This window comes from Rana temporaria, chromosome 3 (assembly GCF_905171775.1).
Source record: "Rana temporaria chromosome 3, aRanTem1.1, whole genome shotgun sequence".
Taxonomy (NCBI): domain Eukaryota; kingdom Metazoa; phylum Chordata; class Amphibia; order Anura; family Ranidae; genus Rana; species Rana temporaria.
The window spans coordinates 195,590,370-195,616,702 of NC_053491.1; the positions used below are offsets into that span (position 1 = coordinate 195,590,370).

General features: G+C 39.7%; 1 protein-coding gene across 16 annotated transcripts in view; it reads left to right on the top strand.

The window, feature by feature from the left end:
• The window catches only part of GRIP1 (glutamate receptor interacting protein 1), a 713,137-nt gene that overhangs the window by 436,058 nt on the left and 250,746 nt on the right, over window positions 1-26,333 (top strand). For 15 of the 16 annotated variants that reach the window (XM_040344055.1, XM_040344049.1, XM_040344050.1 and 12 more), the window contains exon 2: window positions 13,081-13,161. In XM_040344055.1, coding sequence (XP_040199989.1) covers window positions 13,081-13,161 — 81 coding nt within the window. Of the gene's footprint in view, window positions 1-10,263; window positions 10,541-13,080; window positions 13,162-26,333 lie in introns of those variants that run through there. The other variant, XM_040344057.1, reaches the window with a different exon arrangement.

A 26,333-nucleotide genomic window follows, 5' to 3' on the forward strand; every position in this document is an offset into this window, starting at 1 on the left:
GGATGACTAAAGGTTACAACCCCTGCTGTCTCAATGAACCTGGATTTTTTCTCTGGTGTCACAGAATCAAAAGTGAAAGTAAATATTCATAGCGGATGGTTCAAACCAAGGAACCAAAAAAGCCCTTCACTCAACCAGTGTGTAGAGCATTGTTAAAACAGAAGCAGGGTATACAGCAATAAAAAAAAATGATTGGATGTTCTAAAATTGAACATGAGAGTTTCAGTATCTCAAGTGCAGGCATCCACATCATGTGTGGAAGGAGAAAGATGACTTTTTACCAGTAAGGACTGGAGATAAGATGCCCAAGTGCACTGTAACAATTTTTTGTTTCACATAACACTTTGAGGAGCTTTCCATATAACTGCAAATTGAAGCTCGATTTTTTGAATCAACATATCATATATCACATTAAACACAAAAATATATATATTTTTTTTCTGATCTCCCTTTTTTTTTATCTTTTTAGATCTAAGCTACCTCTACATTAACCATGCCTTTGAGTTTGCTTTTGATGATCCCTTTAATGTTCTTGCTTTACAGGACTTGATAGGATACAAACCATTCTTTTTTCCTTTAGTAAATTAAGTTTGAATGTATGTAATTTTTTTTTTTTTTAACCTAGGCTAATGGAAACACTAGTGACAATGACAGTAAAAATGATATGCACATCTTTTGGCAAGTCAGAAAATTTAAGACCTCTCAAAAGCTTCTAAATTACTGAAGCTGGTTTTAAAGATATGCAGAACGATTCTGAAATATGCTGCAAAATGGTTATCATTTGCCATGAAGAGTAGCAAGATATTTTAAATGTCATTTTTTTCATCCCTTTAGCCTGTTAAAAAGAGCTGATCTTCAGTCATTTAATCAGGTTTCCATCAAATTAAAATGGCCATCTCTATAGTAAGAAGTGTTTGCATTAAGTGCAAATGTACCTGAGTACCATATGCTGAATGGAGCTCGGACTCCCGTTGACACGTTAATGGACTCTGTAGGGTTGATTTACTAAAACTGAAGAGTGCAAAATGTGGTGTAGCTCTGCATTGCAGTCAATCAGCTTCTAACTTCTGTTTGTTCAATTAAGCTTTGACAAAAAAGATTAAAAACCTGGAAGCTGATTGGTTTCTATGAAGAGCTGCATTAGATTTTGCACTCTCCAGTTTTAGTAAATCAACAACTATATACCACCTGCATTCATTGCTTTATATTGTGATCTTTCCAGTGAAAGTGTGCTACTCCCAGATGTGGACTTTAACCACTTGCACTCTGGAAGGTTTTACCCAATTCAAGACCAGGGCATTTTTTGTTATTTAGTACTGCGCTACATTAACTGACAATTGCGTGGTCATGCAATACTGTATGCAAATTAAATTTTTATTGTTTTTTCAAACAAATAGATCTTTCTTTTGGTGGTATTTGACAACCACTGTGTTTTAATTTTTTTTTGCTTTATAAAAGAAAATAAAAACTAAAATTTTTAAAAAAACAACTATTTTCTATTATCTCTCATAAAACATATACAATGAGATTTAGGCCAAAATTTATTTTGACGGGTCTTTGATCAAAAAAAAAATCACAATAAGTGAATATTGGTTTGTATGAAAGTTAGTGTTTACAAACTGTTAAATATATTTGAAAATTGATCAATTACAGTGCCTTAAAAATTATTCATACCCCTTGAAATTTTTCAAATGTTTTTTTTGCTACCGAATCCAGGAAATACACTAGGCCAAAAACCGACACCGAAAATTGCCGATACTGAAAATTACTGTTTTTTTTTGTTTGTTTTTTTAAATGTATTTTCATTTATTTTAAATAAAATGTATTTTTATATTTTAAATCTTTATTTTCCTTTCGCTTCACATTTATGTGCCACTTTGTGTTAGTCTATCACATAAAATCCCAATAAACTACGTTTAAGTTTTTAGTTGTAGCATTAGAAAATGTGGAAAATTTCAAGGGGTATGAATATTTTTTCAAGGCACTGTATGATGTACTGTCGTTTTGATTTTTTTTACATTTTGTTTGTTACAATGAAGATCATTGTAACTGTCATGAATGGGTTAGCCATTTGTGACCGCTAATCACATGGTACAGGGTGCTGTGATTGGCCCAGGTACCGTGTTATAGCTGTGGGCCTATTCACACTTGTTGAAAATTTTGTAGTGCATTTTCCTACACCTTTCTACTTGCGACATGCAGAATCCCATTGTAACTTATGCCTGTTTACATTTCTCTATGCCCTAGTCTATTATTTTTTTTAGCACAATCAGGCATTTTTTGGCCCATAGACCTCTGGGAGCACCTTGAAGCACATGAAATAAAACTCCTCTAGAACTCCTCTCTTCTTGCCCAGTCCAGAAAATAAATGCCTAAAGCTGGAAACATGTTCAAAAACACTTGTAAAAAGCTTTCAAATTGCCTAAAAAATTCTATAAAATCACCAGGAAAATGCAATGTATATTTGTGAATGCAGACTTGTCATAAATTATTATTATTTTTAGATTGACGTAGTTTGTTTGCTACCATTGTTGTGTGTTTGAGATGATACTACTACATTTTTTGTATAGATGTACCCTTTTCCTGGTTATGCATCTGTAAATGGTCCCAGTGTCAGAATATTGCATGTTGTCAGATAATATCTGTATTGGAAATACAGGAGTTGGTGTTCACAAGACATGTGAAGACACTAACGTCCCAAGAGATCAGTATTACACCCTTTGTGCTTTGCAAATCTTTATATAAGCAAGAAAATTATAGCATCCAAAAGATGTATCCCTGGAGGCAGTGTTTGGCTTCTTAACACATGGTATATTTTGTAGTGAAGTTCAAGAAGTCTTTATCTGTGTTTCTTTTACTTAGCCAATTTTCAGCTGGGGATACTCTTCAAACATTCAGCTAGCTGGAGCAGGATAAAGAAAATGGAGGATTTGTGTCCTGCCAAATGAGAATGCCCCTAGGCATTGTTGACAATGAATTTGCATTGCAGAAGAAGTGCTCTGACTGATGTAGAAATAGGTGTCGAAGTGATCATGCAAGGTATCGGCACTCGCCTTGCAAAACCGAGTAGTACGATTGAATAAATACCTTCCTGAATGTGTCTGATGTTTCATAGATCTGTACTGATGTCTACACTAAATAAAAAATAATGAAATTACTGGAGGAAATGTTTCAGGAATGTCGAGGAAATTCTCTACAGAAGTGAATGCAGTAGTTATAAAAGTATTTCCAAAGTTGCTTGCAAATTTTGAATAAATACTGTCCAAGAATATAAATGTATTTTCTCCTTGATGTACTTAAATAACAAGGCATCCCTTTGCTTATAATCGGAAAACGGCAAATATGCAGTTCATGGAAACCATCAAAAATGTTTTGTTGACAAAGTTTGGAAAAATCTCGCTTGTGTTCTTGCCAGTTACAGGAATATCATCAAAAAAAAACTGACTTCACAGCTTTACGTTAAACATTTTACATATTCCATAGTGCAGTTTAACAATTTGAAAATGTAATTTACACTCTGCTGGTTTTTTATCAGGTTTATTTTTTTGAAGAAAACGGACGCATAGCTCTAAAGAATACACAGTGGGGTGGATATACTAAAGGAAAATGGACTGCATTTTGCAGCTGCACTAATTTTTCCAAGAGATTTGTAAATGTGGTAAAGCTCTACTGATTTCCATCATTCAATCATGCGAAAGCAAAAATGCTTTTTTTTTTTTTCATGCACCTGATTGGGTATTTTTTACAAAGAGAAGCTTCACCACATTTACAAAACTCTGGGAAAAATGAGTACAACTGCATTTGCAAAGTGCACAGTCTGTATGCCTTTAGTAAATCCTCCCCTGTGTAGATATATCTATATATGGCATACATGTAAAGAGGAATGGTACTACTGCGCTACCATATATAAAACAAAAAGTGGAAAAAACGGCAAAAAATATCAAATAATAAGAGCTGCGTATCTAAATAGGTGAACAAAACCAAATTAATATGAAATGAATAAGTGATAGCGCTAGTATTAACTAGTGCTGAGTGAGTACAGTGTGAATGTTAGTAATATAAATCATACACAGTGAGTATAAATAGCAACACTTATGAAAAATACTAAGTCCAATGAGATGATAAAATGAGTTCCTTATGGGTTAAAACCCATATGCAGCCCTATGGTAATCAGCTGGCGTTTCCTCCTCAATGCTTCTCATTAGACAGACAACGACCTTTCCCATAAAAGATCCAAGCAGAAAAACTCCAATATAAAGGAAAAAAGAAAAAGAAAGAGGACAAGCCTCATAGTACAATACTGTATAGCAAAGGACAATGGACAAGAGACTACACCGACGGTATATGAACTCACAAAACCGCCGATTGACACAGGCTCTGAGTTAGATAGCCGCTCAGTGTGATGGTCTCCTCACTAGGATCGTAGTCCCGTCACATAGGCTCCTCCCCCACGCGTTCCGTCACTAGGCACGTGACTTAGTCATGGGTCTCTGAATGACTATGGGAGACGGCTGAGCTTATAACAGAGCCGTTGCGTGTCATTCAAACAGGAAGTGAAACCACAGAAAAAAGAGGGGGTTGACATCTACATCATTGCAGGCAAAACATCGAGCACTGTGCAAAAAAAGCAGATTATAGCACTCGCTACATTTAAAAACATTGTGCAATACAATAGTGTTTTAATACAGGGAAAAATATATAATCTATCAACACAGACTGAATTAGACTATCTTGTTGATATAAAACAGAATATTTAAAATAAGATTTTAAAATAAGATTTTAAAACCATTAAAAAAAATTTAATGGATTTAAAATCTTATTTTAAATATTCTGTTTTATATCAACAAGATAGTCTAATTCAGTCTGTGTTGATAGATTATATATTTGAGAAGTAGGGAGCCGATAACCGGATTCTCTAAAAGGGACATGTTCACTTATAATCAGGGCCCTGATTATCAGTGCAGTCCCTAATGATCTGTGCCCACCAGTGCTGTTTATCAGTGCCCATCAGTACAGCCCCATCAGCGCACATCAGTGAAGGAAAAAAAAATGTAAATAATGGTAACAAAGATGAATCCGCCCTTTCTGTGTTCCCACCACTGCGCTTATGCACATATAATGTTAATCAAATTGGCAAAAGAGTGTGAAGCACAGAGTGAAAAACATATTCTAAAACCCCAAAAATTTGTGTAATAAAATATAAGCAGCACTGTAAACAATGTAAGATAAAATATCCGTTTTCACAGGTATTCAAAAATAATGCTAATGTCCATAAACATCACCATGTGACAAAAGTGAATATGTGCACAAATTAAAAAAATATATAAATGTCTTTAAATATTAATTAAATATAAGTCCATATAACACATCAAGTAAGTTTGTGAAAAAATAATGATAATAGCTTCCAATCTTCCACCACACCCGGTGTCAGTGAATCCTCTCCCTTCAGATGCAAAACTCACCAACTCAAATTGCCTTACACTCTCGTGTTTGGCGAGTAAACGTGTACAAAAAGACCTCACTGGTAGGTATAGCAGATAATCCCAGTTCCAACCAATTCCTTGCCAGAAAACTCTGCATGTAAATAAAAGAAGTGCTCAAAATAGCGTGATACCGTAAAATCGGTTTAATAGCACACTTAAATATTCAAATATAGCACATGAATATAGCACATGAATCTCAAAAAATAGAGCAATACACTGCACAGCAAGCACTCGTTCAGAGATGAACCGAAAACCGAGTATATTGGTCACATCAGACCCAAGGTGTCAACTGATCGCTCACCACCTCCCCTCTGTTCCTTCCTGGATCTCTGCTTCCTTGATCGGCCTTGATACGTCACACCCTCACTTCAGATGGTTGCCGCACAGCCACGTCCCCGAGACGTGGGACGTGGCTTTGCGGCAACCATCTAAAGCTGGGCTTTGGTTGTGTGCTATTAATGTATTTATTTTCATGTATTTGCAGTGACAGCAGAGCATATAGATCTTTGCACATTTTCAGGATTTTCTACCAAGTGTGCTGTACTGTTGTAGTGCCATATATTAAAGGATAAGCCAACCCAAAAGTTATTTTTTTAATAGCTGTAGGCTTCTTCAGCCCCCAGATTTTACTTGTCTTAAATACTCCAGAAATTAGATGTTTCTGCCATTTGTTAATGTCTAACAAGGCGTTTTGGTGTCTCTGGCTACCTTTTTGTGTTCCTTTTTACCTCCTGTAGCATTTTCCATAATATAAAATAAATGTAACAGGTTGAGTGGGGTCTACTCATGAATCTAAAAGTATGTAGGCCTATAACCTCAAGCACACATATTTAGTTAATGGAGTCCCTGAGAGATTCATTAAACTGTCAAGTGGTTTAACTCTGTAGCACTTACCAAAGTTTTTAGTGCATTGACTACGTAATGATTGCAATACCACATAAAAAAAAGCATATAAAGTAATAATTAGGTACTGTGAAAAATTTACTTTCCTAGGCAAAATAAAAAACACACTGGAATGAACACTAAATCAGACTCTATAAACCTAGCTCTTGAAGATGGCAGATTTTTCGATTAAACATACATTTTCAACGTTTATTTCTTTATCATGCATCACGGGACACAGAGTTAGGCTAATATTCATTAATTACTTGGTTATACGCCATCTCTAGGTGAATGGACACAGTTAGACAATGGCCCAGATTCACGTAGGGAGCACGTATTTGTGAGCGGGCGTAACGTATCCTATTTACGCAACGCCTGCGCAACTTTGACAGGCAAGTGCAGTATTCACAAAGCAAAGTTGCAGCGGCGTAGCGTAAATAGGCCGGCGTAAGTCCGCCTAATTTAAATGTGGAAAATGTGGGCGTGTTTTATGTTGATTTATTGTGACCCCACATAAATGACGCTTTTTACAAACGGCGCATGCGCCGTCCGTGAAAGTATCCCAGTGCGTATTCTCCAAATTAACCCGCAAAAAGCCGATGCTTTTGACGTGAACGTAAATGACGCACAGCCCTATTCGCGACTGACTTACGCAAACTACGGAAAATTTGACGCTGGCCCGACGTCCATACTTAACATTGGCTGCGCCTCATATAGCAGGGGTAACTTTACGCCGGAAAAAGCCTAACGTAAACGGCGTATCTGTACTGAGAAGTCCGGATGTACGTTCATAAATGGGCGTATATAGCTGATTTACATATTCTAGGCGTAAATCAGCGTACACGCCCCTAGCGACCAGCGTAAATATGCAGTTAAGATACGATGGCGTAGGAGACTTACGCTGGTCGTATCTTAGACAAATTCTGGCGTATCTGATTCTTTGAGTCAGGCGCCAAGATACGACCCCTCACACTCAGAGATACGACGGCGTATCTGGATATACGCCGTCGTATCTCCTACCTGAATCTGGGCCAAAGTCTTTAAACCTATCAAGGAAATTCATTTGTCTTGCTGTCACGCAAGCTAGCCTTCCTACCCCGGCTAGAAGAGTGTTGGAATTGGCTGCCCTTTTGTGTAGGAAACCATACCTAATTCTTCACCATGACAAAGTGGTGTTGGGTCCTATTCCATTCTTCTTGCCAAAGGTGGTGTCAGGACATTGTTTTGCCTTCTTTTTTCTCTTAGCCTTGTTCGGCGGCAGAGAGACAACTGCATTCCTTGGATGTCGTCTGGACAGTCAGTTTATTTGTCTAGATCTGCAAATATCCGAGGATCAGACTCCTTTTTTGTTTTAACGGAAGGGGCAGACAGCTTCCATTGCCAATTGGGTCCGCTGGTTGGTCATTGAGGCCTATGGTCAAACGTAAGGCTCCTCCCTTTAGGGTAAGAGCTCATTCTACCAGGGGTGTAGGAATCTCCTGGGCTTTTCGCCATCTGGTATCTATGGCTCAGATTTTTAAGGCTGCTACCTGGTCCTCGGTGCATACGTTCACAAGATTTTATCAGATAGATGTTAGAGCAGCCGAAGATTCAGGTTTTGGCCGTAGTGTACTACAGGCTACAGTTTAAAGTCTAATGGCTATTTTTGTTTGGCAGGGTGTCTCCCTCCCCTCAAGGCTATTGCTCTGGGACATCCCAGTAGGTAATAAATATTAGCCTACCTCTGTGTCCTGTGATGTATGATAAAGAAAAATAGGATTTTTTTTGTCATACTGGCCTGTAAAATACTTTTCTTTCACTACATCATGGGACACAGAGATTCCTCTCTTCTTTTGAGTATTTAGTGCCTGCTACAAAACTGAAGTACTTGCTGTATGGGAGGGGTTATATAGGGGCAGACTTCCTGTCTAAGACTTTGTCTACCAGCGTCCGTTCACCTGGAGATGGCGTATAACGCAGTAGGTAATGAATATTAGCCTAACTCTGTGTCCCGTAGTATATTCAAAGAAAGGGATTTTACAGGCAAGTATGACAAAAAATATATATATTTTTATGTTTCTGCTGTTATAATACACATGAAGCAGTAGGTTGAATGAGACCTGCCACCCCATGACACCTTATTATACCCTATATTTTTTCCTCCTGTTTAATTATAATAAACATTGTGTTCCTATCTGGCATTACTCGTAAATGTTTGGAATAAGGGTACTGTTGAAGATTTACATCTATGCCAAAAATGCATACAGCCAAGCTTTGTTTTAAGAAGCATCTTGTACAGACAGTAAAGCTCCACTTTCCATAAAAGTGACACTAGTATTACAGCAGCACAGAAGATTTGTGGCATTTAGTCACTAACTGTCGCTGCAGCTAATGCTTGTGTTTTATTGCTCACCTAAAAGCTGTTCTGCATCCCTTTCTTTTACCATATCAATGTGACAACAAAGTGTTTGCAGGATAAGAACTGTTGGTCAGTGGAGTCATCTGATTTAATTATTGCACATTTTACTGGTTTCCATTTCTTAAAGAAATGTCTTGATTTCCGTTAACTTTGTATTGAAAATACATCCATAATGTGTAATTGTTTTAGGATTACTTGAAATGAGCCCCAGAGGCTATAATTTTAAAAAAAATCAATTCAATCCTTTGCAAATCTGTTCTGCATGCATATCTAAACAGCAGTTGCACCACATGTGATGCATCAGTGCAAACATCCGAGTAAGTGCCTTAAATCTTGCACCAGACCTCCTGTGTAAGTCTAAACAGGTAATCGGTAAAAGGCTTTCAAGTCGCACCTATGGATAAAATATACCATAGGGGTGCACCGAATGGAAATTTTGGTACTAAAAATGCAGGATGCACTTTTCCGAAAACTAAAACCAAAAATTGCAGTTTTATAAAAATATTTATTTATTTTTTATTTATTTATTTTTATATATATTTGTATTTATATTTGGCTTTTTAATAATATCATCAATCTAAATGAATATGAATTCAGTGTTGGCCATTATTGGCATCTTTAGTGCAAGAAAAGTTCAAGAAAAATGCAGTCTCTAACCTTGTCTTGTATCATGTTCCCAGTCTCTATCTCTTGGATCTTGTCTGCAATCTCTTAAACTTAAACACACTGCTAATAGTATTAGCAAAATGTTACCAGTTCACATCAGATACAGCCTCTTGCCAGTTCCCCCTTAATACGTACCTAAGCACAAACTCGATCCAGTACTGTGTGCGAGAGCAGCATCACTGCTCTCTCATCACTGGACATGGTGGCAGCAGTAGCAGAAGCCATTGGCTCCTGATGCTGTCAGTTAAATCTAGAATGGAGACGGTGGGGCCTCTTTAAACTCACACAGCCTGGCTCAGGAGCGAGTCTGCCCCCATAGGAGCGGAAAGCATCAGCGGGGATCAGAGAAGGGGAGTTTTGGGGACATTCTTTGCAATACCATTGTAAGTATAACATGTTTGTAATTTTTATAAACAAGTCTCCTTTAGCATTTTAAGCTAGGGTTTACAGCAAGAAACGGGTATAGTCTTGGACTGAGCTCAGGTAATTAATTTAAACTACAGCAGAAAGATCTCTGTGTTGGATTCAGGAAGCCAATGAGTGAATGCACCATATTTCTTATAAAACAAAAAATGGATTTGGAGTGTACTGATACTTTAATAATAAAGTGATGCAAAATGGAAATGTTTATACAGTTTATGCATGGTTTCTTGATTGAGATTTGTCTGCTTACTCGTATTAATCTGCTGTAGGGCAGGAGGGGGAGGGGGGAATATCAATGCAGCAATGGATCTGTGTTACAGCTGCCAAGCATTCGCATGCTGAGACCAGGAGCTAAATTAAAACTGCTGTGTGCAGCCTAGGCTCTAAGCCGAGGATACAGTAACACCTAAAGCTTTCTGCTTCTCGGCTGATTTTTACGAGGATCTACAGCCCAACACTATAGTTCAGCTTGACACATACTCCCTCTGAAAGTCACTGTGGACTACCCCAGGCTGTGGATAAACCGATGTACAATGAAGAAGGGCTGTAAATAGTACCTTACTGTTTGAAGAAACCAGAGGCAGGGAATTAGACTGCATAAAGTCTGCCTATGTATAGCACTGGTCGTTAAGTGTAGAAGCAGTGATGGCTCTTTTCTGCAGTCTTAGTCCAACTATACAGGATTCTGGTAAGTGTAAAATGATGTCAGCCAAAATGTACACATAACCGTTATGTCCATTATTAAACTGTATAATACTGGCCTCTTCTGTCAATTGACTTGGTGATTTTTCTTTAACACATTTGGGACCTATGAATAGGGATCTCAGCAAATTTCCCATTTTCTTATGTAAGAACTTTCTGGGATCCAAAAAGTATGACAAACTTTGCTTATTGTTGTGCAAGTGCCTGTAATAATAATGTATGTTCATCACTTTAAACCCTTTAGGCTCGGTTCACATATGAGCCGCATGCGGCTCACAGCAGGGGTCCAATGCGTGCTGGTTCACCATTTCAAGTCCGAATTCAGCCCAGATTTTTGACTGAATTTGGACCTGAAATGGACCAAAAGACACACAGCGTTTTTTTGCGAAGCACATCGGACCCACTGCGGAGATATGTGAACCAGCTCCATAGAGAGCCAGTCAAAATCTCCTGCTATTGCGAATTGGATGAGGAGATTCTGCATCCAATTCGCAATAGTGTGATCCCAGTCTTAGACTTGATATTTTTTGGGACATCAAACCAACTAATGAGTATGGTATAACACCTGCCAGATGAATACTATCAGGGAAAGAGTGATCAAACCGTCTAGAAAAAAAATTAAGTTCTACTGACCCCCAACCTTTTTCCCAAGGATAAATGGCGTGTATGGCTGACGGCAATCTGCAAGGTGTTAAGTCTCAGGGCAACTAGATCATTTGACTGTATAAGTATCTGTGGATGCACCTTGTTGGTGTGTTCACCAGGTTTCATTTGCTTGCACTCAGGAATTCTATGAAAAAAGATTAAACTTTTACACGGTTTAAGTTTTTGTACTGGTTTGTGTACATGTTACACACTAAATAGGAGGCATGTTATCCTCTCCTTTTGTAAAACATGTTACAGAACGTCACCATCCATATCTGTTAATTAGATGTTTTTGTTTTCTGTGGTATAATTAGAAAAAAAAGCTCTCTTTTGGTATTAGATTTGTGGCACAAACAACCCAATATGCATCTGTGAAATATAGTAAACCAAGTGTGAAATTTTTGATCCATTCGCAATTCTCAATGTTGACTGCAAGGATAAGCGATTGAGCATGTTCTGCCTACGTTGCGCCCATGTTACATTGTCAATCCCGTAGCAGGCCTCAACTTGCCAGCTACAGGATTGGTAGCAAATACAGATAAAATGCTTGCTTTTATGTTACTACTTCCTTGCTGACTGGATGAGCGAGGCAATACTGTGTTGTTCAAGGAAAGGCTACAGATTGCCACTCCCCAGTTATGTTTCAACACCTTGATCATCCAGCCCATGAGGCAGCAACACTGAAAAAAGGTGCGTACTAATCTGCTTTGTAAAGCAATCCTGTTGCCAGCCATAAGTCGAGCTCCAATAGCCTAACCTAGCATATGCAATTTAGATGCAATACTCTAGATGTAGTGATAGTTTGCCTTTCACTGTATCAAAAATGCATTTACAGTACTTGCACACCCTCAACTCATGCCTGTTGAATAGATTTCCAGTTTAAGGTATTATACTTTTATATTTGATGTAGAAAACGTACAATGTAACTTGGATCTTTTCCATTTTTAGATTATTTTCTGACTTAGAAATTAGTTTTTACTCCATTTACTTTTTCTTCTGTATTATTTGCAGACCATTTTAAGGAGAGTTACTGATGTGGTTGATAAAAGGTCTTCTAGTGATCTGCTAGACAAAATTATTATACATTGATGTACAGAGTTTGATGTCAAATAAACAAATGCATTTAATTAAGCCACTCATTTGCACTGGATTGTTATCTCACTATTTCTTTTTGTAAGTAATATGTCCATGTTGGCGATCAGCGGCGGTGCGTCCATAGTGGGCGCAGGAGCGCCGCCCCCTCTCTCCTCTGCGCCGTCAGGTGTACAATATAGAGATTCATGCAATGCATGAATCTCTATGTATTACTGCCGCCCACTATTCAGATGGCCGGCCCCCTGGTGAGATGAGTGTTAACACTGACACTCGTCTCAGCCAATCAGGTTCACCGGGTCTGGTTACGGGTAACCTAATCGGCTGAAGCGACATCGAGGGCGGGACTTGAGAAGACATCGAGGAAGCGTGGCTGACCCGAGAAAGGTAATCGCTGGGGGACGGTGAAGCAATCTGGTGGCAATTTCTGGGCACAGTGGTGGCAATTTCTTTGCACAGTGGTGACAATTTCTGGGCACAGTGGTGACAATTTCTGGGCACAGTGGTGACAATTTCTGGGCACAGTGGTGACAATTGCTGGGCACAGTGGCTGCGTTTGATGGCACAGTGGCTACGTTTGATGTCATGGCATGTTTGATGGCACAGTGGCGACATTTGATGGTACAGTGAGGCTGCAATTGATTGATTTTTTTTTTTTGCGCCCCCCCCCCAAAAAAAATTTGAGCACCAGCCGCCACTGTTGGCGATTCTTTCGTGATGTACAATGTCAGAAGTAGAAAAGTCTCTACCTTGAAGAGTCAAATGATTGATTTTTTTTTTTTTTCACAGATGAAGGTCCTTATACGAAGTCTGCTAACCAGTCAAAGGCACCAGATGGCTCCCTAGCAGTCAGAAGACAGAGCATCACAGGTACAAACTTCTTTTACATTATACTATCTAGTAATATATAAACCTGCTGTGAGAATACTACTGGAAAACAAAACTGTAGATGAGTTGTGCTGTAAGGTCTACAGTGGGTGAGATTTTCACAAGGGTGTTGGCGTAAAACAAGGATTTTTTTTTATATTTACAGCTACTGCTGCTAGATGCACTTAAAGAAATAACTGTTCTGGGTTTAAATCTGTCTGCTCTAATGAGTGTGAAAAAGCGGAAGAAGATTAAAGTTGCAGCTTGTTATAGACTCTGCTTTTAATTGAGTATACAGCTGCAGAGAGGTGCTTTCTACATACTCCCTAAATAATATACAGAAGCTGAAATACAGTCTCAAAACATTAAGTAGCGCATAGCATAAATATACTTGAATAACCAATTGGTGAGCTTTACAGTCAGCTAATCACCATGCTACGAGGTGAAAAGTTTAATGTGTTCTGTTCCTTTACCTGCTGGTAATTCATTGCGAGGTAAAGATAGCCAACATATTACATTCTGACAGGCAGTCTGCTGATCATGTACTACATCTGTGTAGTCTGGAACCACATCAAGTTGAGGTGCACTAGAATGTTTTGAATTAACACTGAAAAGGAGGCATATCCTTTCTACAATTGGGTATCCTTTGCTACATATGTATTTCCAAAATAGTCACACTCAAACAAGACGTGGGGGTTGATTTACTAAAACTGGAGAGCGCAAAATCTGGTGCAGCTGTGCATAGTAGCCAATCGGCTTCTAACTTCAGCTTGTTCAAATAAGCATTGACCAAAAAAAACTGGAAGCTGATTGGTTTCTATACAGAGCTGCACCAGTTTTTGAACTCTCTAGTTTTTAGTAAATCAACCACACTGTGTGGCAGGATGGATTTGATTTAAATCACTAGTAAAAAGGCTTAATTTAAATCAACTCTATTTTAAATCCTAATTTTTAAAGAGCAGGTGTCATCTCTGTCCCGCAGCGGTGGCTCCTCGGACCCGCTGTTGACGCACGACAGTCCCATTCGCTTTAATGGGGCGGCTGGTTATGTGGTAGTGACACAACAAGCTGAGGGATGTAGCAGCAGCAGGTGAGTGGATTCTTGTTAACAGGGACTGCCATGATGGATCTAAAATATGACAGGTGCTCTTTAAATGTAAACACTTATCCTTGCTGGTAGTTAAAATCTTTACTATTTGCAAAAAAAAAATGAACGTTTCCTATTTAGAATAATAAGCTATCAGGTTAGTAAAACAGCGATATCAGAACCAATTTAATCATACAATTTGTAGTGTACATAATTTGCAAAACCGTGGGATAAAGGAATTTTCCTGAAATTTGTTGCATCTCATGGCTACTATGAAATTGTGTGAATGCATCAATGCAGTGTGTGTTATCTCAGCTTGTAGAGCTTGGATTCATTAAATTTGTTTACTAAAAATTTAAATATTGCAGAATATACAGCCTCATGCTACATAACTAAGCTCCATTTTTCATGCTGAATAAACTAAATTATTAATGTACAGTGGAACCTCGGATTACGAGCATAATCCGTTCCAGGAGAAAGCTTGTAATCCAAAGTACTCGCATATCAAAGCGAGTTTCCCCATTAAAGTCAATGGAAACGAAAAAAAAAGATTTCCGCATTGACTTCAATGGCATGCAATACAGCATGTGGTCAGAGGTGGGGGGAGTCGGAGAGCCTCTGCAAACCTCAGAAACTGAGTATTTCCGAGTCTTTCCAGTATTTCCGAGTCTTCACAAACCGAGTTTAGGATTTTTAAAAACGTAGTACTCGTATTGAAAAACGTTTGTTAACTGCGTAACTCGCAATCCGAGGTTCCACTGTATCTTAAATAGATAACTATTTTCAGATTTCAGTTTTTTTTTTTTACTCCAAAAGCATTTCATTAAAATAAATTTAATTTCAAGAAATATATATATATATATATATTTTTATCCACCCTGCTGTTTGGTATGAGTAGTTTATGTGCTTTAAATGGCTCCAGAACAGATAGATGTTCAGGCCTGGCATGTAAGCGCAAAGCAGTGATGTGGGCTAATGCCATAAGCACCAACAAGACGTAAATAAAGTATAAATATACAGTCCTGATCAAAAGTTTAAGACCACTTGAAAAATGGCAAAAAAAACATATTTTACATTGTTTGATCTTAACAAGGTTCCAAGTAGAGCTTCAACATGCAACAAGAAGAAATGAGAGTGAGACAAAACATTTTTTGAGCATTCAATTTAATGAAAACAATGAATAAACTCTAACATGCTGTTTTTCAGCTGACCAAAAGTTTAGGACCACACCTCCAAAAAAAAAAATGAAACCCCCCCAAAACAGAAATCCAACTTCCAAACATGAACTCAGTAATGAGTAGCTCCGCCGTTATTGTTGATCCATTCAAAAATGTGTTTCGGCATGCTTGATGCAAGCGTTTCCATGAGGTGAGTGGGAACATTTCTCCAAGTGGTGAAGACAGCCGCACCAAGGCCATCTACTGTCTGGAACTGTTGTCCATTTTTGTAAACTTGCCATCCATCCCCAAAGGTTCTAAATTAGATTTAGATCAGGGAAACACGTAGGATGGGCCAAAAGAGTGATGTTATTCTCCTGGAAGAAGTCCCTTGTCCTGCGGGCATTGTGTACTGTAGCGTTGTCCTGTTGAAAAAAACAGTCGTTGCCACACAGACGAGGGCCCTCAGTCATGAGGAATGCTCTCTGCAACATCTGGACATAGCCAGCGGCCGTTTGACGCCCCTGCACTTCTTGAAGCTCCATTGTTCCACTGAAGGAAAAAGCACCCCAGACCATTATGGCGCCCCCTCCACTGTGGCGCGTAGAAAACATCTCAGGTGGGATCTGCTTGTCATGCCAGTAACGTTGGAAACCATCAGGACCATCAAGGTTAAATTTTTTCTCATCAGAGAATAAAACTTTCTTCCACATTTGAATGTCCCATGTTTGGTGCTCTCTTGCAAAGTCCAAACGAGCAGTTCTGTGGCGTTCATGGAGATGAGGTTTTTGAAGACGTTTTTTGTTTTTGAAGCCCTTCGGTCTCAGATGCCGTCTGATGGTTATGGGGCTGCAGTCAGCACCAGTAAGGGCCTTAATTTGGGTCGAGGATCGTCCAGTGTCTTGACGGACAGCCAATTGGATCCTCCGGCTCAGTGCTGGTGACATATTTTTTGGGGTCTTCCACTTGACTTTTTTGTTCCATAACCCTCAGGATCATTTAAGATATTCCAAATGACTGTCTTACTGTGTCCCACCTCAGCAGCGATGCCGCGCTGTGAAAGACCCTGCTTATGCAGTTCAGCAACCCGACCACGTTCAAAAAGGGAACTTTTTTTGCCTTTGCCATCACAACGTGTGACTACCTGACAGAGAATGACAATGAATCCACATCTTTGCACAGATTTGGCCTTTAAAAAGCATGTGGTCCTAAAATTTGGATCAGCTGAAAAACAGCCTGTTTCAGTTTATTCGTTATTTTCAATTAATTGAATGCTCAAAAAATGTTTCGTCTCACTCTCATTTCTTCCTTTTTGCATGTTGAAGCTCTACTTGGAACCTTGTTAAGATCCAACAATGTAAAATATGATTTTTTTGCAATTTTTTCAAGTGGTCTTAAACTTTTGATCAGGACTGTACAGGACAATACAAATAAAAAGGAAATCTCTTGGAATTTCATTGCCAGCTATAGACAAAATTTGATATTTCTTATTTTACTTACGGCAAATAATTGTCTGTCTCTCTAAGGCCCCGTACACACGAGAGGATTGATCCGCGGATCGGTTTCAGCGGATAGATCCGCTGGTGTGTACGATCCAGCGGATCGTACACATGCTAAGAAATCTATCCGCTGGAATCGGCTCCAGCGGATCGATCCGGTGGTCTGTACAGACTCACCGGATCGATCCGTCCGAACCCATTCCTCGCATGCGTCGTAATGATTCGACGCATGCGTGGAATTCCTTATATGACAGCGTCGCGCACGTCGCCACGTCATCATCGCAGGGACGGCGCGACACGTCATCGCGATGGGAATTCGTCGCGGATTTCGATCCGATGGTGTGTACACTCCATCGGATCAAAATCCTCAGAGGATTTATCCGCGGAAACGGTCCGGAGAACCGTATCCGCAGATAAATCCTATCGTGTGTACTAGGCATTAGGCCTATGTGTATGTGGCTGAAACCTTTATAAACTGCTCTATGATTTTCATATCATCCATGTGCTATCTCTTAGAGCAGGTTTACATACTGTGTGTGTGTGATCTTAACCTTTCTTTAACTTATTAGTAAACAACTTAACTGAAAATAACTTGGACAGTTTTTTTGTGGTCTACCTATACATCCATTTCCAGTATATAAAGGTTTTCAGATTTTTTTTATAGAACCCCTTTGTACTATATTCAGTCCTCAAAAGTAATGCATATTGGGTTTGGAGTGTCCCATTTGGAAAAGGGGTGCTTGGAAGCACAAGGACTTATTGCTGTCTGTCTTTTCCTTGTGATGGCATGTTATTGGCCAATGCAGTCCAGTGGTGATAGCCTTAAAGCCTATATAGTGCCCTGTTCCTGATGACCTGGCGCTATGTTGAATTTAGTGGGTGTCTGAGCTGATAATTGGCTTAGACTTTGATTATTGATACAAAATCGGCCTCTGTTCTGGCTGTGGCTGTGCTTGGAGGGATTTTCCCACTGTTGCCTGTAGGTGGCGATACCACCACCTGCCAATGTTGGAACTCAGGCAGGCTACGGTGCATTGGGTGTCTTTTCCGGGGTGCAGCCCAGTGGGAGTGGTCTCCCCGCTGGGCATGCTGAGGAAGTGAACTTAAGGGACAGACGCCATGTTGTGAGAAGCTCTGCCTCGGGGTCTGTGATGGTCGTTTGGCCTCCGGGCCATTGTTGGCCCGAGTTTGTACTTCTACCAAGTAAGCCCAGCCATCTTGACTGGGGCCTATGATTTCAAGTGATCCTGAGCTGTCCGTCTCACGAGAGGAAGCTACTTAATTAATGGAGGAAACCAGGGGAGGACCTGCCCAGGATGGGACAAAGCAGAAGGCTGATGTCTCGGGAAAGGCCTGGTAACTCTGTTAACGGGTGATCTACAATCCATGTTACCCTACAGTTTCACCGGCTCGGCTTAAAGGCTCTTAAACTGTATGACTAGAAGTTTGGGTACCAAATCCTGTGGTAGAGGACTCTGGACTGTTCACTTTTGCTTGCAACCAGCCTGTGGCAACCAGTCTGTGGCAGAAACTGTTATTGATCATAGTTCGTGCTTCATTCCTGCTGCTAGGCCAGGTGAGAGGGGCCTATCCGGGTGAGCAATACCCACTCGAGAGGAAGTGGTGAGTGACTTCTTTGGAACTTAGACGTTTTTCCCCAGTGATCTGTACTATGCGCCTGAACCTTCCCCTGCTCCTTCATCCTTCTACTTTCTTGCAAGTTATGAGAAAAATAAACCTAACAGCTAAAGGTTTTACAACTTGTGTGGACATTGGAGTTCTTTAGACTTCTTTCCCCTAGACAACAAATGTTGAGGTAACGTGCAAGGCCCAAATCTAATCCAGCAGCTCCTACGGGGGTAGTGATACACATTATTGAAGGTGCTGTATAAAATAACTAAACACATTTCAGGTGCAACAAAAGGTTTTCAGTGTTTTACAGTTTGCTTTCTTTTTAAAGCAGACACATCCTAAGTAGAAAAGTCTGTCATTTGTCAACACCTGCAGAGTAATGTCCTTGCTGTTTGTAGGGAAGATGTGGTTTCACTGCAAAAAAGTACAACACACACCCCATAGGGCCAGACCTATATTCCTGCACAGGCTCTTTTCTGATTGAAGAGCAAAGGGTCTGCAAGACAGGCTGTGGTCTCGTAAGAAAAAAAAAAAACTAACATTTTGCACACCTTTTGCTTTGATCCAACTGAGATATGTTTTCATTTAAACTGAAAGTTCAATTGGGCTTTAACATTTCTTCAGTATTCTGATTGCTCACAGGCTGCTTGTTATGGTTGACTGGAGAGGTAGGCTTGTACAGAGGCGAGAGCAACTACTGACGGCACACTGATTGAAAGTTGGCTGGTCCGGTAGGGACCAGCCAACTTTTAATAAGGTTGTGAGCCCCCTCACTTGTCACAAGTCCTTTTAATCGACGTCTGTCAAAGGGACATGACATTTCCATCAGTCAGCAGCCAACGATGAGTGTATTGTGATAGTTGTGGGTGCCACTGTCGTAATACAAAGTTTCGGAGGAGATTCCTCCATTCAACTTGTTTCTCCCAGTGACTGAACAAAAAAACCCTTAGCCCAGGTTCACACTGACAGCGGGATTGAAATCGTGCAAGTTCAGCTGAACTCGCGCAATTTAATTTGCGCATGTCAGTCCCGACTTCGGGGGCGATTTCAGAGACATCTGTGCGGGTTGCTGCACAGATGTCTATATAAATCGCACTCGTCATCGTAGTACAGTAACTACTTTTGGGAATCGGTGCGGCGCTGCAAAGTTGGCGTCACATAGATTCGGACAGTGCCAATGTGTCAATTAGCATGCCAAATCGCTGCAATGTGAACCTAGGCTAGCCATGTATGACCAGCTTTAATTCGCTATTCGCTATTGTAGTTAAGGATTTAGCTAGTTAGTTTAGCTAGTTATTCCCTAAAATTCAACTCATGAGAAGTTGGTACAAATGCATGGTTGTCAGTCATGCTGCTTCTAATCTAATAACATGTCAAATTACAGTATATTTAGAATCTGTAGATTAGAGGTGAGAATGTGTTTCTGCTGTGAGTTGCTACCCACAGTAAAAATAATTTTAATTATAATGGCTTTACGTAGTATGCATTAACATTTATAGCATGGTATAGCAATATGAAGCCTCTGATATTAATTTTTTTGTCGATTTTGTTTCTTTATTATTCTGTTATAGGTTAAAAAAATGTCATCTGTTAAAAAACTCTATTTTTAACTCTCTTATGAAGTCTATTTCCAACAAAAATCCAATATCTTATTTAATAATTGGGAATGTTTTTTTTTTTTACATATGGAGAGATTATTGTAGCACATGAAAGAACATTACTCTTAATTAGAACATATTTTAAGGTAGTTGTGTACCCACTATGAGAAACACATTAGAAATGCATTCTCGTAACAATCCCCAACCTTTGACCAAAATGTCCTGAGAATATAGAGCTTGTAGTGAAAATATGGGCACGTTTATGCTTTCTTTAATTATTTTTTAAGCACAGTCTAGCAAATCAATTTGGTGTGGTTAGTGATTTCTGTTGGCAATATGTGCTTCTCCATTGAGTGCATTTATAAAAGCTATACAACTCCAAGGTGACCCTTAGTAGCTGTGCTATGTTAAGCTGGAACAATGTTATAAAATGTACAATGTTTAAAAGTTTCATGTAAAAATGTGATATCCAATTGAGTTTTACTGTTGCATACAAGTATTTTGCCATGAAACATACACTGGACATACAGGTGAAACTCGAAAAATTAGAATATCATGCAAAAGTTCATTTATTTCACTAATGCAACTTAAAAGGTGAAACTAATATATGAGATAGACTCATTACATGCAAAGCAAGATAGTTCAAGCCGTGATTTGTCATAATTGTGATGATTATGGCTTACAGCTCATGAAAACCCCAAATCTACAATCTCAGAAAATTTGAATATTACATGCAATCAATAAAACATGGATTGTACATAGAACAATATCAGACCTCTGAAAAGTATAAGCATGCATATGTACTCGGTACGGGCCCCTTTTGCAGCAATTACTGCCTCAATGTGGCGTGGCATGGAAGCCATCAGCCTGTGGCACTGCTGAGGTGTTAAGAAAGACCAGGATGCTTCAATAGCGGCCTTCAGCTCTTCTGCACTGTTCGGTCTCATGTGTCTCATCTTTCTCTTGGCAATGCTCCATAGATTCTCTATGGGGTTCAGGTCAGGTGAGTTTGCTGGCCAATCAAGCACAGTAATCCCACGGTCATTGAACCAGGTTTTGGTGATTTTGGCAAGGTGGGCAGGTGCCAAGTCCTGCTGGAAAATGAATTCAGCATTCCCATAGAGCTTGTCTGTGGAAGGAAGCATTAAGTGCTCCAAAATCTCCTGGTAGACAGCCTGGCTTTAATGAAGCACAGTGGACCAACACCAGCAGATTTGGCTCCCCAAATTAACACAGACTGGAAACTCCACGCTGGACTTCAAGCATCTTGCATTGTCTGCCTCTCCATTCTTCCTCCATACTCTGGGTCCTTGGTTTCCAAATGAGATGCAAAATTTTCTCTCATCAGAAAAAAGGAGTTTGGACCACTGAGCAACATACCAGGTCTGTTTTTCTTTAGCCCAGGAAAGACGCTTCTGACGTTGTTTGTTGTTCAGGAGTGGCTTGACAAGAGGAATATGACATTTGAAGCCCATGTTCAGGATCCGTCTGTGGTGGCTCTTGATGCACTGACTCCAGCCTCAGTCCACTGCTTGTGAAAGTCCCCAACACATTTGAAAGGCCTTTTCCTGACAATCCTCTACAGGCTGCGGTCATCCCTGCGGCTTGTGCACCTTTTTTTCCCACACTTTTCCCTTCCACATAACTTCCTATTAATGTGCTTTGATACAGCACTTTGGGAACATCCAAATTTTCAATTACCTTTTGAGGCTTTCCCTCCTTATGGAGGGCCTCAATAGTGGTTTTCTGCACAACTGTCAGGTCAGCAGTCTTTCCCGTGATTGTGGTTCCTACTGAACCAAACAGGGAGACCATTTAAAGGCTCAGGAACCCTTTGCAGGTGTTATGGCTTAATTGGCTGATTAGAGTGGAACACTTTGAGCCTAGAATATTGCACCTTTTCACAATATTCAAATTTTCTGATATATATCTAATATATTAGTTTCAACTTTTAAGTTGCATTAGTTAAATAAATAAACTTTTGCATTATATTCTAATTTTCAAAATGTTAATATTTGTTGTGTGATCTTTTATGTCATTCATGTTGGATATCGTCAAGGACCCAAACAGAGTAACTAGACTTTCTTTTCTTTTTTTTTTACTGGTCACCAATGTTTGCAGCTTTGCGCTATGAAGCTAATACATTTTTCAGGATTCTATCAGTCTTGTAAGAAAATATATTTGAAGACAGGAATAGCCGGATGATGTTGTAGCTTGTTGCCCCAAGAGACTGTATTCAGCACATAGGCATGTGCAGGGAAGTGTGGAATGTGACCTAGTTACTTATTCCCATGTCAACAATGGCTGATGCTAAATTGCCATGAAGCTACAGCCTTCCAGTACAAGAATGTTGTACACACTACTTAACTTGGACATTCCTTTCCTGTGCATCAAACAATATGTCTACAGGACATCATACCACCAATACTGTGGGAGTACTTACAATTGGTACATATTTGTTTCTGGAAAGGCTGTGTAGTTTAGTCAGCAAGTTATCAAAGTGATTTTCTGTAGAATTATGTGCTGACGTTTGCATGCTTATTCCTGTATAATGTGGAACTTTCACCATCCCCAACTACCAACCAGAATTCATCTTAGACTGGTCTGATAGGTGAAGTCTATTGGCCTGTTTAGGTGACTGTACTTTTTTTTTAAAGTAGTATTAAACCCAAAAACAAAAAATGTATATACTTACTCATTCTTAATTGTGGTGGTTGCATTCGTTTTCCTTTTTAGGCTTTTTTTCCCTCTGGTAGTTCTGCCAGCAAGTCTGTTATTTTTCAACTTCCATTAACTAAACCAAACTATCCAGCAAAAGTGTCAGACAGTTGAGACAAACCATTTAACACTGACAGGATGCTTTAAATGGTTCCCCCCAAAAGGGGGAAAAAAAACTGTTGCTGCAACGGCCTAAAATCTATATCTGCTAGTGCATCCAACGCTACCCTGTCCCCAGACTGGCATAGCTGCTGTCCAAGGTGTCTGATTTTTTCATCCAGTGGAGTAGACACACCCAAAGACTGGAAATGTGTTACTGGCCAGATCACCAGCTGAAAATAAAAGGATATAAAAGCCTACAAAGGAAAATATATGCAGCCACCACATTTAAGGATTGACCAGATGCAATAAACTTTATTTTTTGTTTTGGCTTTAATTTCAAATTTGCAGGGTCAGGAATTCCTCTCCGAGACCAGGGGAATACATGGTATCTGTGGACATCCATCAAGTTTTTTTTGTATTGATGCTTTAGAATGGGGGTCTTCAAACTTTCTAAACAAAAGGCCAGTTTAATGAGCTTCAGACTTTAGGGGGCTGGACCATGGCCAGTGGGAGACAAATTCCCTGGGAGTAAACAATGTCCCATCTTTGTTATTAGGGGGAAATGTTAGTGCCCCATTGTTGGTTTCATTGGGAGTGATAGTGCATTCATTGTTGGTGTTAGTGCAGAACATTATTGACCCATTGTTGGTCTCAGTGGAGGGAATAGTGCTCCAAGGCCCAGATAAGGGTATGCTAAGGGCTGCATTTGGTCCCGGGGCTTGGAGACCACTGCTTTAGAACTTTAGAAATGTTTTAAAGAATGGATCTAATCTCCATTCACATGCACATACAGTGCCTTGAAAAAGTATTCATACCCCTTGAAATGTTAAGACAAAAAATGTAAATGTATTTTATTGGAAATTTGTGATAGACCACCACAAAGTCGCACAAAATTGTGACGTGGAAGGAAAATGATATAAATTAATAAAATGTTTAAAAAAATATATATATAATAACTTGTGCAGCCACCACATTTAGTGACTGGCAAGTGATAATCTATTCGGTTTTTGTGTTTTTAGATGGCTGCTTTTCTGAAAAAAAGTTTATGGAACTTAATAGGTAACAGGCCAAGAAGGATAAAAAAAAAAAAAAAAAGTTTGTTGTTGGTGGTACACATACTTTGTGTTAATGGACTCTTAGCCCAGGTTCTCACATTTTTTTCGGGCCACGCTGGAATTGGTTAGAATTAGTGATCACACCTATACGTTCCGATTCCTGTACCATTTCACAGTTCGCACTGCGAACCGAACCGAAAGCCTGAGGGCTTTCACACTGGAGCGGTGCACTAGCAGGACGGTAAAAAAAGTCCTGCTAGCCACATCTTTGGAGCGGTGAAGGAGTGGTGTGTGTGTGTGTATACCGATCCTGCCCATTGAAATCAATGGGACACCGTGGCTATACCGCCGACAATGCACCTCTACAGAGGCGCATTGCGGGCGGTTTTAACCCTTTCTTGGCTGCTAGCGGCCGAATAGCGCAGCGAAATTGGCGGGAAAGCGCCGCTAAAAATACTGACGCTTTACCACCACGCACAACGCCCAAAATTGTTGTAAATCTTTAACAACCTAACACGAAGGCCCACTTTATGTATTTAGATTAGTAATTCTAAACCTTTTTGGTAATTTTTATTTTCTGTCTCTGTACTCCTTTTTTTCAAACAGTTTTTTTAGAATAGAATGTTGCAATGAAAGGCGAATTTAAAAAAATGCGATGTATTACATAACGTTTTTTGAAGACCTTGCCTTTCCATGCTTGGCATTATTTTAGGTCTGTTTTCTAAAGAATGATAGTGACGATCTAAAGCACAAAAACAAGTTTAAAATGCTTGTTGATTTTGGCTCTTAAAGGATTGTCAAATGCTCTACATGTGTTTGTATGAAAGGACCTATTGTGTGCATTCCACTGTAAACCTCCCACTTGCTTTAGACTCGCATTACTCTGCCTGTAAGATTGTCAAGATTAGACCTTTATTATCCTTTGGAATTGCTACCTCAATGTCCTAGACATCAATAAGTGGTTCTGTTGCTGTTCATTTACTGAAGACTGAGATTCAGCAATGACACAACAAGTGGAGTTGGCAATTGGTGAAATCATTGTATAAAAAATGTAATCTATTACAATAATAAAGGGGATATGTTCTCTTCCTTGCTGTAAATATATTGTTGTGTACCTTTCTGATAGTTGGCACAGATAGTGAATATACTGTTAATATTGTTTGGAAAAAGATGGTATATTATACAGTGGCTAATTATGTATAATGCCTGGTACACACAATGAGATAATCGGATGAATGATCATCCTTCTTCCTTTCTTTTTTTTTTTTTTTTCTTCCTTCTTTATTTAACCGGCGGACGGGTCACACACTTTTGGGACCATTGACATTTACAGAGTAATCAGTGCTATAAATATGCACCGATTACTATGTAAATGTCACTGGCAGGGAAGTGGTTAACACAAGGGGGTGTTCAAGGGGTTAACCGTGTTCCGTATGGTGTGTTCTAACTGGTGGGTGGGACTCACTATAGGAGATGACAGTGTTTTCTACTTTGTAGAAAGACACAATCTGCCCTAATCTCCTCAGACAGCACAGGGATTTGTGTGTTCACACACACAAACCCCCATGCTCCCACTCATGGCCGGTGGCTTGCCTGGGCAAAGCCGTAAATGTATGGGATTTCACAGAGGAGAGCCATTCTGCCACAGTATATCTGCGTGAGCTGGTTGGGAACCACTCAAAGCAGGGGTGCTTCAATTTTTATTTTAAAAGTCAGCAGCTACAAATACTGCAGCTGCTGGCTTTTAAAATAAGGACACTTGCCTGTCCTGGGCAACCGTGATGTCGGCACCTGAGGTCCACCTGTCCCTCGGTCTTCGGATGCTCCCATCGCCATCTTCGGTAAGGCAATTGGGAAGTGAAGTATTGCGGCCTCACAGCCTTGTTCCCTACTGCGCATGCGCGACTCGTGCTGCGCAATCAAAATGGTCCCTACTGTCTTCTGGGACCCGTGTGTCTCCCAGAAGACAGCGGGGGTGGGAGTGGCTTAACACCCGCAGGAGTCTATGCCCAGAAGTGGGTGCAAATTCCTGTATTATACAGGTATCTGCACCCCCCTCCCCCTGAAAGGTGCTAAATATGACACCAGAGGGGTTCCGAAAAGCAGAGGTTCCTTTTTTATGTGGACCTTTGCTTTTAAGTTATGAAAATTCTTGTACAACAGAATAACATGTAATGATTAAAGGAAAATTGCACAATCTGATATTGTACGAGAACATTTTTCATGCTGGTTCCATTGGAAATTATTGGATCAACTGTCGGTATCAGCTCTTGAAAGCTGTGTACTAACAATCGGATTATTGTATGATCGCTTCAAAAGCTGTATTT